At 36.2% G+C, this 16,714-nt stretch overlaps 1 protein-coding gene across 2 annotated transcripts in view; it reads right to left on the minus strand.

Annotated features, from left to right (window-relative positions):
• The window catches only part of RSF1 (remodeling and spacing factor 1), a 160,703-nt gene that overhangs the window by 60,937 nt on the left and 83,052 nt on the right, over positions 1-16,714 (minus strand). For both annotated transcript variants that reach the window (XM_019449923.2, XM_019449922.2), the window contains exons 3-5: positions 13,165-13,257; positions 12,519-12,724; positions 584-738 (exon numbers count right to left, since the gene is read on the minus strand). In XM_019449923.2, coding sequence (XP_019305468.2) covers positions 584-738; positions 12,519-12,724; positions 13,165-13,257 — 454 coding nt within the window. The remainder of the gene's footprint in view (positions 1-583; positions 739-12,518; positions 12,725-13,164; positions 13,258-16,714) is intronic.

A 16,714-nucleotide genomic window follows, 5' to 3' on the forward strand; every position in this document is an offset into this window, starting at 1 on the left:
CTCAGCCTGTCATTATGCTCGGTGAAATTAGCCAGTTACAAATGAACAAACAGTCTATGATTTCTTGAACACAAGATTCCTAGAGTCAGGGAAACTCAGAAAGTAAAATGGTGGATGCCAGGGGCTAGGGAGAGGGGTTAACAGGTACAGAGTTTCAGATGGGGAGGATGACTCCGGAAACAGACGGTGGTGACAGATGCCCAACAACGTAGATGTACTTCATGACACAGAATTGTACACTTAAAATAAGTGGTTAAAATGATAAATTCTATGTTATGGTCACTTTACTCCAATGATAAAAAAGAGTTCACTAAGTATCTTTGCATTCTTAAAATAGTAAAAATGTTTTGATGATCTGAACATGTTTTATTTAAACTTTTTAAATGTTCAATATAAAAGATGATAGTACTCAATGGCTTTTTGCTTCTTATTTTTCATTAAAGAAAAGAAAAATCAACCTCCTTCTACAGGAAGACTTCAACTTTTCAAATTGAGAGAATTCTAATTAATACAGCTGGAAGCAGGAGTAGAAGAAGAGAGAAGAAATTACAAAACAAAGCAAAACAAAACACACAAAAAAAACCTTGTTTAGGTGCTTCTTCCTCCTTTTTAGTCTCCTCATCCTCTAAGCTGGGACTTTCCCGGGAAGAGTTGTCCTGTTGGCTAGAGTTTTTCAGTAGCACAGGATCAATCTGTGCTTTCAGGAGGGCAAGAGTCTCAGCCAACTCGTTTCGATTTCTAAATAAGGGAAAAAACAAAACAGCATAAAATTCTTAATTCTGTTCTAAAGAGCTTTCAGAATAATACCTATTAGAAATTAAAATAAAAAGAAAAACACAATCAAGAACACCCAAAACCCTGGTACACCTCATCTTAATTAACTTGAATTTAAGTACTAGGAATTAATGCATATTAAATATACTATTCTGCAAAAGGAAGGAATCTATACTCTCTATTGATTAAAATGCCAATGCAAATCTCTTTGGCTGAAAAGAACAGTAGGAACAAAATTAAAATTCAAAATCTGGTAATTTTTAAAAGTACTATGCAATCTCTAAGAAGTACAAAAGCATTGTCAAATTTCCCTGAAGAGGCATTTGTTTTAAATAAAATGATTCAAGTTAAAAAAAAAAAAAAAATTTTTTTTAACATTTATTTATTTTTGAGAGAGACAGAGACAGAGTGCGAGCTGGGGAGGGGCAGAGAGAAAGGGAGACACAGAATATGAAGCAGGCTCCAGGCTCTGAGCTGTCAGCAAAGGGCCCAATGTAGGACTGGAACTCATGAACTGCGAGATCGTGACCTGAGCCAAAGTCGGCCGCCTAACCGACTGAGCCACCCAGGTGCCCCAAAATGATTCAAGTTCTTGATTCATTTGTAAATAAGAAAGCTTTTCCATCTACAGAGAGAATAACATTTGATGCTGTTATAACATTATGATCCAGGTCTTTATGAATAATTACAGCAAAGTCAGCTCTTACAACACAGTTCAAAAACCTAAGAATTTAGGAAACTGGATGTTGTTCTCTTAATTATAGTTTGCAACTACAAGAAGAGACTTCAATTTCAAAAAAAAATACAAGAAAACCCTGGGGCACCTGGGGGGCTAAGTCGGTTGAACATCTGACTTCGGCTCAGGTCATAGTCTCACAGTTCATGAGTGCAAGCCCCACATCTGGCTCGCTGCTGTCAGTGAAGAGCCCACTTCAGATTCTTTGTCGCCCTCTCTGGCCCTCCCCCGTTTGTGCTCTCTCAAAAATAAATAAACACTTAAAAAAAAATACATGAAAATCCCAAATAAATAAGATTTAACCTATCAATTCTCTATTTTTACTACCCAGACCAGAACTGTGTGAGAGATGATTGATTTAAATGCTGCCTATAGACAAGAAAACTCACTTGGGTATTTCTCCTCCCCAGATAAGCAATGCATAAAAGTGAAGAGAACAATGAAACCCTGGACTAAGAGTTGGAAAAGTCAGCTCTAGATCTGCCACTGAGTTAATCAATACCATGATCTTCCCATCTGTGTTGTCAAAGCAATGTGTATACATCTCTAATCCTACGTAGTTTGTATTCAAATGAAATTATTTCTGTTCTTATCTGCCATGCCATACATGTCTCTATCCTGTCCCCTTCTACCTCCATCCCAACTTAACTCTGGTGACAGTAGGGACACTGACTTATGAAGTAGGCTCTTAAGGAAATATTTAATGAATGAATAGAATCCCTATTCCTAACCTAGATGACTGTGTCCCTGGACAAGTCATAGAGCTTCAAAAGGCCTCAGCTTCCTTATCTATAGAATAAAAGACAGGATTCGCTCAAACATTATTAAAACAGCCTCCTAAGGAAGTAATAAAATTGCCACTGATGGGAATATTAAAATCTTGTCATTGTATATGGTAATGAACACACAAGTTTATACATATTATTGTATATGGGAATGAATTCACAGGTTACCACATTACAAATAAAGTGAAGTTCTAGAATTATAAATTATCTAATAGTAGGAGGTCAGATTAAGATGCTCTTTCAGGATGCTGGCACTGCCTCCACATTACAAAAAGTAACTCAGAGATAAGTTAGAGATATTAAATAAATTTATTTTTGGCAAAGTTCACATTTTCTATAACTTCATTATACCAACCTGCCTCTAACCTAAGACTCTATCCACTTAATGTTATTACTTCTCTTAGTACACTGAGAATGCCACATGTATAAAGTGTCTCAACCTTCTTGTTATTTTTTGAAGTCATGCTGGGAACTGAATACATTAAGTTATTCACTGTATCTATTTTAAAAAGTTTCCAAACATAAGAACCAATACTACCACAAAATCCATATTAATTATTTGACTAAACAACAAAAAAACTTAGCAGAAAAATTCATTAAAGAACTCCATAATGGGGCACCTGGGTGTCTCACTCAGTTAAGCGTCTGACTTTGGCTCAGGTCATGATCTTGTGGTTCGTAGATTCGAACCTCGCTCGGACTCTGTGCTAACAGTTCAGAGCCTGGAGCCTGCTTCAGATTCTCTGTCTCCCTCTCTCTCTGCTCCTCCTTCACTCATACTCTCTTTCTCTCTGTCTCAAAAATGAACATTAAAAAAAATTTTAATATTAAAAAAAAAAAACACCTCCGTAAAAGCTTTTAACCCAACTACTGGGTTAAAATGCAAGCCTCATGTAGTCATAATTGTATGAAAACAGACAACTACCCACCTTTGGAGTTCTCCTATTTTGATCTAAAAATGAAATTTAGTATGCTAAATAAGTTTTTTAAAAATCCCAAATTTGAGGATGCCTGGGTGGCTCAGTCAGTTGAACATCCCAACTGTTGATTTTGGCTCAGGTCATGATCTCACAGTCGTGGGATGGGAGTCCTGCATTCAGGCTACTTGCTGAGCATGGAGACTGCTTGGGATTCTCTCTCTTCCTCTCTTTGCCCCTCTCCAGTTCACATGTGTGTGTGCGCTCTCTCTCTCTCAAACATTTTTAAAAAATAAAAAATAAAAAAATCCCAAGTTTTGAACTAGTCAGAGGGGATTTTTATAAATAATCATATATTCAAATTATACCCCAAATTCTTATCACTATCTCCAGGAAATCTTAGACTAGACTATGGATGCCAACAATAATTCAATGGCTCTGTTCTCCTTCCTTCCAGTGCTTGTTTTTCTCTAAAATGTTTCGTCACTCAGGTGTATTAGATATAACCCTACAGGGGCGCCTAAGTAACGCAGTTGGTTGAGCGACTGAGTTTGGCTCAGGTCATGATCTCACGGTTTGGGAGTTCGAGCCCTGCATCAAGCTTGCTGTTATCAGGACAGAGCCCACTCCTGATCCTCTGTCCCCCAATCACTCTGCCCCTCCCCTGCTAGCGCGCGCTCTCTCTCTAAAATAAATAAAACACAAGATAAAAAAATAAAGATATGTCCCTCCAAAATACCATGCTCTCTTAGAATGTCAGGTTTGCATTTCTGTTCTCTTGGCTTGAATGTGTTTCCCATAGCTAACCCTAACTATTCTTTCAAAGACAAGCATAGAATGAATAAACAAATGTGGTATATCCATGCAAGCAATACTATTTAGCCATGAAAAGGAACACAGTAATGATTCTAAGTATATTAACGAACCCTGAAACCATTATGCTCTCTGAAAGAAGCCAGACACAACGGCCACAAATTATAGGATTCTATGTATGTGAAATGTCTGGAATAGGCAAATTATAGAAACTGAAAGTGGACCGGCAGCTGCCATGGGCTGTGTAAAGGGAGAATATGGTGAATAAAACTGCTAATGTCCAGGGTAGGCAGTACAGGGTTGCTCTGCTGGGTGGGGAAAATGTCCTGGAGTTTGAAAGCTGTGATGGCTGCACAACTTTGTGAACATACTAAAAATCACCGAAACTGTATTAAAAACAAAATTAATCGTGGCTTAGGGGCACCTGGGTGGCTCAGTCGGTTAAGCATCTGACTTTGGCTCAGGACATGATCTTGTGGTTCGTGAGTTTGAGCCCTGTGTCGGGCTCTGTGCTGACAGCTCAGAGCCTGGATCCCGCTTCAGATTCTGTGTCTTCCTCTCTCTGCCCCTCCCCTGCTCATGCTCTCTCTCTCTCTCTCAAAGAATAAATGAACATAAAAAAAAATTTTTTTTAATAAAAAAATTAATGGTGGCTTGGATAAGAACATAGCAATGAAGGGGATGAGGAATGATCAAACACTGGATACATTTTGCACAGACAGCTGTTTAGATTTGCTGATAGAGTGGATGTGAAGTGTGAGAAAAAAGACAAGTCAAGATTGTATCCCAAAGTTTTAGCTCCAAGCAGCTGAAAGGATGTGGCTGCTATTAACGGAGATGGGACAAAATGTTGAAGCAGAAAGGTCAAAAGCTCAGATTAACAGGCAGATTGATTTTGACGTAACAGATTCTAAACTCTTGTGTTTTACTATCTGTACCTTAAGTTAATTCAGACTTTGGTGAAACGGAGCATATCATCCTAATTATTATATTGTGAAAAATGATTTTTCCTAGTAGTCTAAGCCTAAGGTTTGCTCAGAGTTAGAATTAGTGGTAGGGATTAAACCTTTAAGAAGCAATTGAGCTGGTAGTACAGTACAATAAAAACTTAAAAAAAAAAAAAAAAAGACAAAACAAAAACAAAGCCAAGCATAGGCATCATCTTCTCCCAAGTATGGGTTAGGTATCTGATTCCTAAATAGCACACCAGAATGATCTCCATCAGAGATCACATTTATGATCCTATATTATCATTTACTATTTCCCTGTATCTTTCTCTCACAGTTTGGAACTCCTTAAGAAACTACATCATGTCTTTGCATTTCCAGGGCACAGCACAGTGTGAATATAGCAACTCTGTAAATATATATAGTATAGGATTACAAGGTTCGGTAATATTCTACCTTTTTTTCATCTGATTGCAAATTAATGAGGTGACAAAATAGGGAAGATAATGGAATGTGACAGTATTTCCTATGGGGGCCAAGAAACTGAAGGAAGGCATTAATGAGTAATATCAACAGTATTGATAACAGAACTTAACATCAGTGAGTGATTACTGTGTTCCGAGCACTACTCCAAGCACTTTACATGAACTAGTTCATATAATTCCAATATAACCTGATTATAGGTACTGTTATTACCCCCATTTTATAGATGAAGAAAGTGAGGACACTGCAGAGATGTATAGTAATCTGCCTAAGGTTGCAGTTAGCATAGATTAAAAGCAGGACTGAATTATAGTCTGACTTCAGAGACCATCTTCTCAATCACTGTGCTATACTAGCAACATATGGTTTACAAATGTCTTTGACAGAGTCTGTAATTTTGGGTACATGAAAACTCAACCTGTTTAGAATTCAGGTTTTTGAAAATGATTGTTAAACCCTTTTAATTCTTTTTTTTTTTTTTTTAATTTTTTTTTCAACATTTATTTATTTTTGGGACAGAGAGAGACAGAGCATGAACGGGGGAGGGGCAGAGAGAGAGGGAGACACAGAATCGGAAACAGGCTCCAGGCTCTGAGCCATCAGCCCAGAGCCTGACGCGGGGCTCGAACTCACAGACTGCGAGATCGTGACCTGGCTGAAGTCGGACGCCCAACCGACTGCGCCACCCAGGCGCCCCAAACCCTTTTAATTCTTAAAGCATTTTTATTGTATAATTTACATACTTTGAAATGAAAAGATTTTAAATGTTCAGTTAATCAGTTTTGACATTTTGATTGCTTTCAAGTTTTGGCAAGTATGAATAAAGCTGCTATAAACATTTGTGTGCAGGTTTTTATGTGAACATAACTCTTTAACTCCTTTGGGCAAATACCAAGGAGTATGGCTGCTGGATCATATGGTGTTTAATTAGGTAAGAAACCATCGACTGTCTTCCAAAGTGGCTATGCCACTGTGCATTCCCACCAGCAATGGCATAAATTTCCTGCTACTCCACATCCTTGTCAGCATTTGGTGTTGTCAGTGTTCTGGATTTTGGCCATTCTAATAGGCATATAGTAGTATCTCATTTTAATTTACATTTCACTGATGACATATGATGTGGACCACTTTTCATGTGTATATCTGTTCAAATATATGTGTGTATTTGCCATCTGTATACCTTTGTTGCAAAGGAATCTGTTAAGGTCTTTGGTCCATTTTTAAATCACGTTTTCTTATTGTTGAGTTTTAAGAGTTCTTTATATATTTTGGATAACAGGCCTTTATCAAATACATCTTTGGTAAATATTTTCTCCCAGTCTGTGGTTTAGCTTTTTATTATATTGACAATGCCCTCCCAGAACGGAAATTTTTAATTATAATGAAGCCCAGCTCTTATCAATTCTTTCTTTAATGGATTGTACCTTTGGTATTGTACCAAAAAAGTTATCAGCAAACCCAAAATTGTCAATCTGCTTCTGTGCTATCTTCTTAGACACTTATAGTTTTGCATTTTATATGGAGATATGTAATTCATTTTTAAAAAAAAATTTTTTTTAACATTTATTTATTTTTGAGACAGAGAGACACAAAGCATGAACGGGGGAGGGTCAGAGAGAGGGAGACACAGAATCTGAAACAGGCTCCAGGCTCTGAGCTGTCAGCACAGAGCCTGATGCAGGGCTTGAACTCACGGACAGCGAGATCATGACCCGAGCCGAAGTCAGCCGCTTAACTAACTGAGCCACCCAGGCTCCCCGATGTGTAATTCATTTTGAGTTAATTTTTCTTAAGGGTGTAAAGTGTGTGTCTAGATTAAATGTTTTACATATGGATGTCCATTTTTTCCAACATCGTTTTTTCTCCATTGTATTGTCTTTGCTCCTTTGTGAAAGATCAGTTGACTATATTTATATGGATTTATTTCATAGCTCCCTATTCTGTTCCACTATATATTTGTCTAGTCTTTTTTTTTTTTTTTTTTTTAAGTAATCTCTACGTACAACATGGGGTTTGAACTCATGACCCCGAGATGAAGAGTCACATACTCCACCAACTGAGCCAGCCAGGCATCCTTATATTTGTCTGTTCTTTCACCAATACCACACTGTCTTAATTACTGTAGCTTTATAGTAAGTCGTGAAGTTGGGTAGTGTCAGTCTTAGAATTTTGTTTTTCTTCATTATTGTGTTGTCTATTTTGTGTTTCTTGCCTCTCCATATAAACTTTATTTTATGAGAGAGAGAGAGAGAGAGAGAGAGAGAGACAGGTAGAGGGAGAGAGAATCTTAAGCAGGTTCCACGCTCAGTGCGGAACCCGATGTGGGGCTCAATCCCACAACCCTGGGATCATGACCTGAGCCAAAATTAAGAGTCAGACGTTCAACCAACTGAGCCACCCAGGTGTCCCTCTTCATATAAATTTTAAAATAAGTTTGCCAATATCCACAAAATAACCTCAGAGATTTTGATTATGATTGCATTACATCTATAGATTTTAGGTTGGGAAAAATTGACGTTTTGGCAATATTAAATGCTCATATCCACAAATATGGAATATCTATTTATTTAGTTCTTTTTTGGTTCTATTTATTTAGTTCTTTTTTGGTTCTTTCATTAGAGTTTTATAGTTTTCCTCAGATAGATTTGTTTATATTTTGCTGTATTATACCAAAGTATTTCAATTTGGGGGGAGATAATATAAATGGTATTGTGTTTTTAAATTCAGATTTCACATATTCACTGATGGTATGGTATATAGGAAAGCAACTGACATTTTATATATTAATCTTGTATCTCGCTACCCTGCTATAATCACTTATAAGTTCCAGGAGAGTTTTTTGTTAACCCCTTCAGATTTCCTACATAGATGATCATGTCATTTGCACATAAAGATGGTTTTCTTTTTTGCTTCCCAATCTATCTCTTACTTCCTTTTCTTACTGCATTAGCTAGGACTTTGAATACGATGTTGAAAAGGAATTTTTAAGGATTTTTACATCTAAGTTCATGAGAGATACTGGTCTACACTTTCCCTTTCCTGTAATGTCTTTGTCTGGTTTTGTTATTAGGGTAATGCTGGCCTTATAAAATGAATTAGGGATTATTCCCTCTCCTATCTTCTGAAAGAGACTGAAGGGAATTTAATTCCTTCCTTAAATGTTTGGTGGAATTCACTAGTGAACCCATCTGGGCTTGTTGCTTTCTGTTTTAGAAGGTTATTAATCATTGATCCAATTTATTTAATAGATAGAGGCCTGTTCACATTGTCTACTTCTTCGTGTGAGAATTTTGGCAGATCATGTCTTTTAAGGAATTGGTCCATTTCATCTAAGTTATCAATTTGTGTGTACAGAGTTGTTCATGGTATTTCTTTATTATCCTTTTAATGTCCCTGGGATTTGTAGTAATGCCCCTTCTTTAATTTCTGATATCACTAATTTGTGTCCACTCTTTTTTTCTTAGTTAGCCTGGCTAGTGGCTTATCAATCTTGTTGATCTTTAAAAAAAAACAGCCTGTTTTATATGCAAAATTTTTCCAAATATTGCTTTCACTGCAAATTTTCAACCACAAATTTTGACAAGTTGTACCTGCATTTTCATTTAACTCAAAATATTTAAAAATTTGTCTTAAGATTTCTTCTTTGACCCACATGTTATGTAGAAGTGTATTATTTAACATCTAAGTATGTGGAGATTTTAAAGCTCTCTTTCTATTACTGATTTCTAGTTCAATTCCATTTTGTGGTCTGAAAGCAGACACTGTATATTGCCTAGGTATTAAATTTTAAGAAGATCAAATATAGAAAATTCTTTTTTTATGGATCGCTATTTTTACAAAAACATATTCCATTTGATTTTTAAATTGCAAAGTTCAGTTTTAAAATTTATCAGGGGCTGACTTACAGGGATGCTTAGATGGCTCAGTCAGTTAAGCATCCAACTCTTGTTTTCAGGTCAGGTCGTGATCTCACGGTTCATAAAACTGAGCCCTGTGTCAGGCTCCGCACTGATAGCGTGCTTGGGATTCTCTCTCCCCCTCTGTCTCTGCCCCTCCCTGGCCTATGTGTGCACTCATTCTCTCTCTCTCTCTCAAAATAAAAATACACTTAAAAAAAAAAAGGCTGACTTACAGCTTGAAAAAACTCAGAATTCTAGGGGCGCCTGGGTGGCTCAGTCGGTTGAGCGACCGACTTCGGCTCAGGTCATGATCGCGCGGTCCGTGAGTTCGAGCCCCGCTTCGGGCTCTGTGCTGACAGCTCAGAGCCTGGAGCCTGTTTCAGATTCTGTGTCTCCCTCTCTCTCTGACCCTCCCCCGTTCATGCTCTGTCTCTCTCTCTCTCAAAAATAAATAAATGTTAAAAAAAAAAAAAAGTCTGATTAAAAAAAAAAAGAAAAAACTCAGAATTCTAAAGACGAGCTAACTTTTGTCACATAACCTTGTTTTAAGACTGAGACAGAAACATATTTCCAACACCAGAAATCTCCATGAAAATTAGCAATACTTTGAAGAAATAGTTTTAAACAAAAGAAGCAGATTTTTCATGTCACTAGTAAAAATTATATTCACCAATGAAGAAAAATATCCAAGAGCGATCTATTAAATAAAAAAGTCAAAATTCTATTTGCTTTACTTGCTCTTCATTTATTATCTCAGTTTCTAAGTGAATTTCTTGCCGAAAAGATTACTGCCTCCTTAAAAACTCCACTCATACAAGTTTAGAAAATGCTTCTGACAGCATCGATCAGTCTTCAGACAACAATTTCTCTGCAATATAAAAAAAGCAAATGTTCTCACTTCTGTAAGCACAGTTCTACTTCCCCATAATTTGTATCCACGGATCCTGGCTCAGTGCTTGAGAGAAATACTCTTACACAAATCAATCCTTTAAATGTTTAAAGATAATTATATCTCCCTAAATTTCTACTAAATCAAATATTTTTAGTTCATTCAATCTTCTTCTTTGTGGTTCTTCCCATAAAGCATTTATTCTACCATATTAATATTCTTCTTAGAGTTAGGCATCCACATCTAAATACTAGACTCCAGGAAGGATGTCATTACAGCCAAGTGGGATAATGTCCTACACATTATTTTGGGTACATAATGTATTTTAATGACAATGAAGATCATAATTTTGGTGACAGTCAAGAATAACACAATGCTTTTCACATTCAACATTCACAAAAATAAGAGACCTATATGGACAAGACGGTTCGCTACATTTGTCAAAATTAGTACTACTGCATCAAGTTAAAGGTAACTAAAATGCCTTGTGACAGAACATGTCAAGTATATGAAGTATAAACAGACCAAACTGAGGACTTAACGGAAAACCATGGTACTTCCCCAGAAAATACATATTATTATATAAAACTAAGAGCTATTATTTATAATATAAGGGATTTCACAGGTGCCTGAAGCCCATCTATAGATCCCAAAGCTACATTATTCATTAGTATAACCATAATTGCTCAGCATCGTACCTAATTACACAAGTAGATATGCAATATAAATTTATATATTCCTCACAATAACTTTACTATCATCCTCATTCTAAAGTGCAGAAAAGTGAATATCAAAGAAATTAAGTAATCTGCCTTCAGGTGGTAAGTAGAGGAACCCAGATTCAAGCACAGTTAGCTCTAACCGCATCATCTAAACACTTCTCTCACATCATCCATCAGGGTATAATCTACGCTATACATTAGAAATTGCTTTAAGCATTATGACTGATCAGAAATAATAATAATGGTTTTTCTCTGTCAGATTTTCTTCATCTACAAAGTAGAGAATATTTCTTAAACAACTATGCAAGGTGGATACAAGAAATAGTACAAGTGGTAGAACATCACGAACAGAACCTCATTCAACGTATCACAGGGAGAGATGGTAAGTGACTTTCATTTCAGGATTATTTGTTTAGTAAATTAACTATATGGAGAACCAGACTATATTATAGTATGATTGAAGGGAGCTTATAAAACAAGCCCCTACAAAGTCATTCAATTCACATTAATTCTCAAGGAATTGAAGTTGAGCTTCTCTGACCCAAACAAATATTCTAAATTTCCACAGATTCCCTCTTCAAAACACTAATAAATAATCACTAAACAAAAATCTGCTAAAACTCAAATGAGCAAAAACAGAGAGGAATAAAAGTCAAAGGAGTTTTTCCTAAGTCAGGTTATATATCCACTAGTTCTCCCTACTTGAGTTATAGATTTAGTTATAGATCCTGATAACTTTGAAATTAATATAAAATGTGGGTACTAGTGAAATAAATTCTAAATAATTAAGTTGCAAAAACAGAAAGTTAGAGACACAAGATTCTGAATAATGATCCCAGAGTCACTTATTAATCAAAAAATAAAGTTTTATTTTAAGGTTTTACATGAAATGTTTCCAAATATATCAATCAATACAAATAAGAGGGTACCTGGCTAGCTCAGCTGGTAAAGCAAGTGACTCTTGATCTCAGGGTTGTGGGTTCCAGCCCCACATTGGGTGTGGAGATTACTTACAAATAAAAGCTTTAAAAAATAAATACAAATAAGGAACAAAGATTTTTTTCCAAAAGACTACCAAACCCCCCCCCCCAAAACCCACAAGATTTGTCAGATTTCTTCAGAACCCTAATGAAGAAATGTATACATAGCAAAAATTAAAAATATACTAAAGTGCAAGATGAACTGGCCAAATGAAATAAATTATGCCTAATAGAAAACTATAGCTAGGTAAGAACCAAGTAATACTTTGCTTGTATTGTTGCCTAATGATGGGTTTTTCCGTGCATATTATTGCTACAGTATTATTTGTCAGATTCCATCTTCCTGAAGCATAACGTACATGTGCTAATATGGACCACCATGCTAAATGTAGTTATTTATTTGACAAATAATTAAGTGCCTACTATGGGTATTGTGCTGGTCACTAGGCTAGGTCCCAACAACTCTCCAAACCCACAAAAAAAGGACCACCCCAGCCTCAGAGATAATAATCTTACAGAGAAGAGATTAAAGAAACACACAAGTAAACATGAAAAGACTTCAATAGAAGATACCTGACAATGCATTTCCATGAAGAGCCATCTTGATCGTCTTGCTCTTCTATGTACATTCTGACATTGTGATCTTGATCCAACTGGTACCAGTACATAAGGCCATCTTTGTCTCGGCCAATTGGCTGGAGACGCATGGTATCAGCATCTTCTTCATTGATAATGTTTTTGAATTTGAGATTGTCATCAAATTGACACTCGCAGAGGTACTGGAAAATAGTCATAACATGGCTTAAAATACTCTATAAATGTTTCTCCATCACAGTAAATGTGATATGTTTAACCACAGAACTGATTCAGGAACAAGAGCAGAAAAAATACATGTAGTTTATCCATCTTTCACTATCCTCTCCCCACTTTTGTAAACCTGTTTGGAATAACCAATTTAAAAAGATATATTTCAAGTTAACATTTTATTTTAGTATTTTATAAGTTTATAGGCTTATTGTAATCAATGACACAAAAATCATGTTATATTTCAAGAGCACTATGTTTGTATTAGTCTCCCAAATTTCTTTCTTATGTATAAAATTTCCTTATGTATAAAATTTTCAATGATTCTTTCTGTTAAAGCTTTTATGCACATTATTCTTGAAATGGCTATCAGTGAATTAATTAAAATAATTGTAACAGATAATAAATTCATTACCTTTAAGAGCGCTAGTTTGCATTCAACACTCATTTCAAGATAGCCCTTCTTCTCCATCTCCCATGCCCAGGTGCTATTAAACTCTTGACATATCTGTAAGAGAAAGTTAATATCTTAATACATAAAATTTCTATTAACATTGGTATTTTGTTGTACAATTATGTTAACTGTTCTGTTTATATGTATTTATAATGGAACAAGTTTGTAACAAATACAATCCAAGCCAAATCAACCAGAAATGTTAACTACTGATTGACTGAATTAAAAAAAAATTTTTTAATGTTTATTTATTTTTGAGAGAGAGAGAGAGAGAGAGACAGACAGACAGACAGAGTGCAAGCGGGGGAGAGGCAGAGAGAGCTGGAGACACAGAATCTGAAGCAGGCTCCAGGCTCTGAGCTGTCAGCACAGAGCCCAACATGGGGCTCTAACCACGAGCTGCAAGATCATGACCTGAGCTGAAGTTGGATGCTTAAATGACTGAGCCACCTAGGCGCCCAGATTAATGACTGAATTTAAGGTAAGCAGTGATCTCTGTAGCTCTCTCCTCTGCTCTCAAGAATATTATACACATTTTATGGCACATTTTCCCAAATGCAAATAATTATCTGATTCCCCTTCCAAACCACCTAGAAGTTCCTTGAGGGTAAGGACAATAGTTTTATCACTATGCCTAGAACAGAAGTAGGTTCAAAAAGCATGCCCAATTGCAGGCTATTTTTTAAAGTTTATTTATTTATTTTGAGACAGAGAGAGAGAGAGCGTACGCAAGCGGGGAAGGGGCAGAGAGAGAGGGAGGGAGAGAATCCCATGCAGGCCGATGTGGGGCTCGATCCCACAAACTGTGAGATCATGACCTGAGCCAAAATCAAGAATCAGACGCTTACCTGACTGAGCCACCCAAGTGCCCCTGTATGCATATTTTTTAACAGAGCCACTCTCCAACTAAATGTCCTCTTTATGGGTAAAGATTCTATTGCTTGGCATTTGAGACCTTCTATAATGTGGCATTAACTTAAATTTCTAGGCTTCTCTCCCTATACAAGCATATCAGGCAAACCAGAGTCACTGTAACAGTCTGAGGAAAGACATGGATAACCATACTACTCAATAATAAGGACTAATCAGGAGAAATGCCATGGACTGTACGACCTCTGTGAGCCAGTTTCCTCAGAAATAAAAGGGGAGCAGTAATAATATTGATCTTAAAGGTTATAAAATAGGCATGAAAATGACATAAAGTGTCTAGCAACTTCATGCTCTTTGGTCTAATCCAAGGAGTGAAGAATATAATGAAGGCCAAAGGAAAAGAACCAACCAAGGGACAAGATTATTTGGGAGCTTATGCAATTAGCTAGATAGGCAGGCAGGAGAAAAATAAGCAGACAAATGGGATTGCTTATATAACCACATCAACCTAGAAAGAAGACCGGGCTGGCCCTCCTAGGAGTTTTACCCTTTTCCTATCCAGCACCAGTGTCATCTTTTTTACCGATTGTATAATAAAATTATAGGAGATCGTTGTTAGGATAGAAAAAGAAAATAAGGGAAGCAGTATGGCCAGGAACAACATAATGGGAGATCTTCAAAGGCACAAAGGAAGAATAAGGTTGCCATTCTCTGGAATACCGTAAGTCTCTGACTGACAATACTATCTTTTGTAGAGAGAGAGAGAGAGAAAAAATTGAGATATACAAAGTAAAAGGAAATTTTTGGAATATTACACAGGGAGGACCCTAATGTAATAGCTAAAAAGTCAGAATTTGAATGGACATTTTGCTGAAGAATATATACAAATGGCCAATAAGCAGAGGAAAGTATGATCATCATGAGTCATTAGGGAAATGCAAATCAAAACCACAATGGAATACTACTTCATATCCATAAGGACAGCTGTAATCAAAAAAGAAAAATAATAGTAATGTTGGTGAGGATGAGGAGAGACTGAAACGCACAGGTTGTTGACAGGAATGTAAAACGGTACAGCTGCTTTGTGAAAAAGCCAATCAGTTCCTCAAAATGTTAACACTGAGTTACTATGTGACTTAGCAATTCCATTTTTAGGTATTTATACAGGAAGAGAGAAAACACATGTCCATGCAAAAACCTGTACAAATGTTCATAGTGGCATTTTTTTATAAAAGCAAAACAGTGGAAACGATCCAAATATCAACTGATAAATAATATATGGAATAAACATACAATGGAATTTTATACAGCTATTAAATGGAATGAAGTAGTGACACCTTCTACAGCAGGGACAAATTTTAAAAACATTAAGCTTGGTAACAGAAACCAGATACGAAAGGTTACATACTGTATGGTTCTATGTATATGAAATGTACACAATAGTCAAATACACACAGACAAAAAGTTTATTAGTAGTTACGTTGCCAGGGACTAGGTAGAGGGAGGAATAGAGTGATTGCTAATAAGTAGATTTCTTTTCCAAGTGATAAAAATGTCCTAGAATTAACGATAGTGGTGATGATTGTACATCCTTGTGAATATACTAAAAAATACTGAATTGTGTATTTTAAAAGGGTGCATTTCATGATATGTGAGTAATATCTCAATTTAAAAAAACAGAGGGACAGTCAAGAATGTAGAACCCAGCTTATGACTTGTGAGTGCTCTGCTGTATACCATGCCCCTAAAAGAAGAGGATGTTTGTTGACCATCTTTAATGGGTAAGGCTGAGTCTGGGGAAGCACACCTCTGGTATCTGAGAGGGGCTGGGAATGACACAGCTCCAATGCCTGCTCAACAACCCAAGCACGAAGGCTCACGCAGTCACAGATACCAAATACAAACGAACAACTTTTAATTATCTTTCACCGTGTGAAAGGGGAAAAAAGTGAAAGAGGAGTAGATAAATAGATAATTAAGATACAGGCCTCTCTGCCTCATACTACTTACCTTTCATTTACATACCTTATTTATATAGTTTAGGGTACAAAACTTTTGTGCTGATATTCTGATATGAATATGCTACTCATTTTGTTTCTTTAAGGGCAATGTAGACATATTATTATGCCATTTGAGGAAAAACAAAACACCTGAAACTTAATATTAGATATACCCAAATAGCCATTACCTATTGTTATCACAAAGTAAAGACTGTTAAAAAATGAGTACTCTAAATGACACTTAAACAGTTCTGCAGGACCATATAAATTTGTATCAGAGGTCAGCAAACTTCTTCTGTTAAGGGCCAAACAGGAAATAATTTAAGCTCTGTAGACCATACAGTCTCTTTTCAACTATTCAACTCTGCTGTTCTAATGCAAAAGCAACCATAGAAAATACATAAATGAGTAAACTTGGCTATGTTCCAATACCACTTTATTTATGGATAAGGAAATTTGAAATTCATAAAATTTTCATATGTGTCAACCATTCTCCCAACCATTTAAATATGTAAAAACCACTGTTAGTTTTCAAGCTATACATAAGTAGACAGCAGGACAGATTTGGCCTATGGGCCAACATTTGCTAGAGCACCAGAAACTAGCTGTGTCTATCAGAGACTGTCTATGACAGCTATTCT

This window comes from Panthera pardus, unplaced genomic scaffold, assembly GCF_024362965.1.
Source record: "Panthera pardus isolate Hobbes unplaced genomic scaffold, ASM2436296v1 HiC_scaffold_12, whole genome shotgun sequence".
Classification (NCBI taxonomy): domain Eukaryota; kingdom Metazoa; phylum Chordata; class Mammalia; order Carnivora; family Felidae; genus Panthera; species Panthera pardus.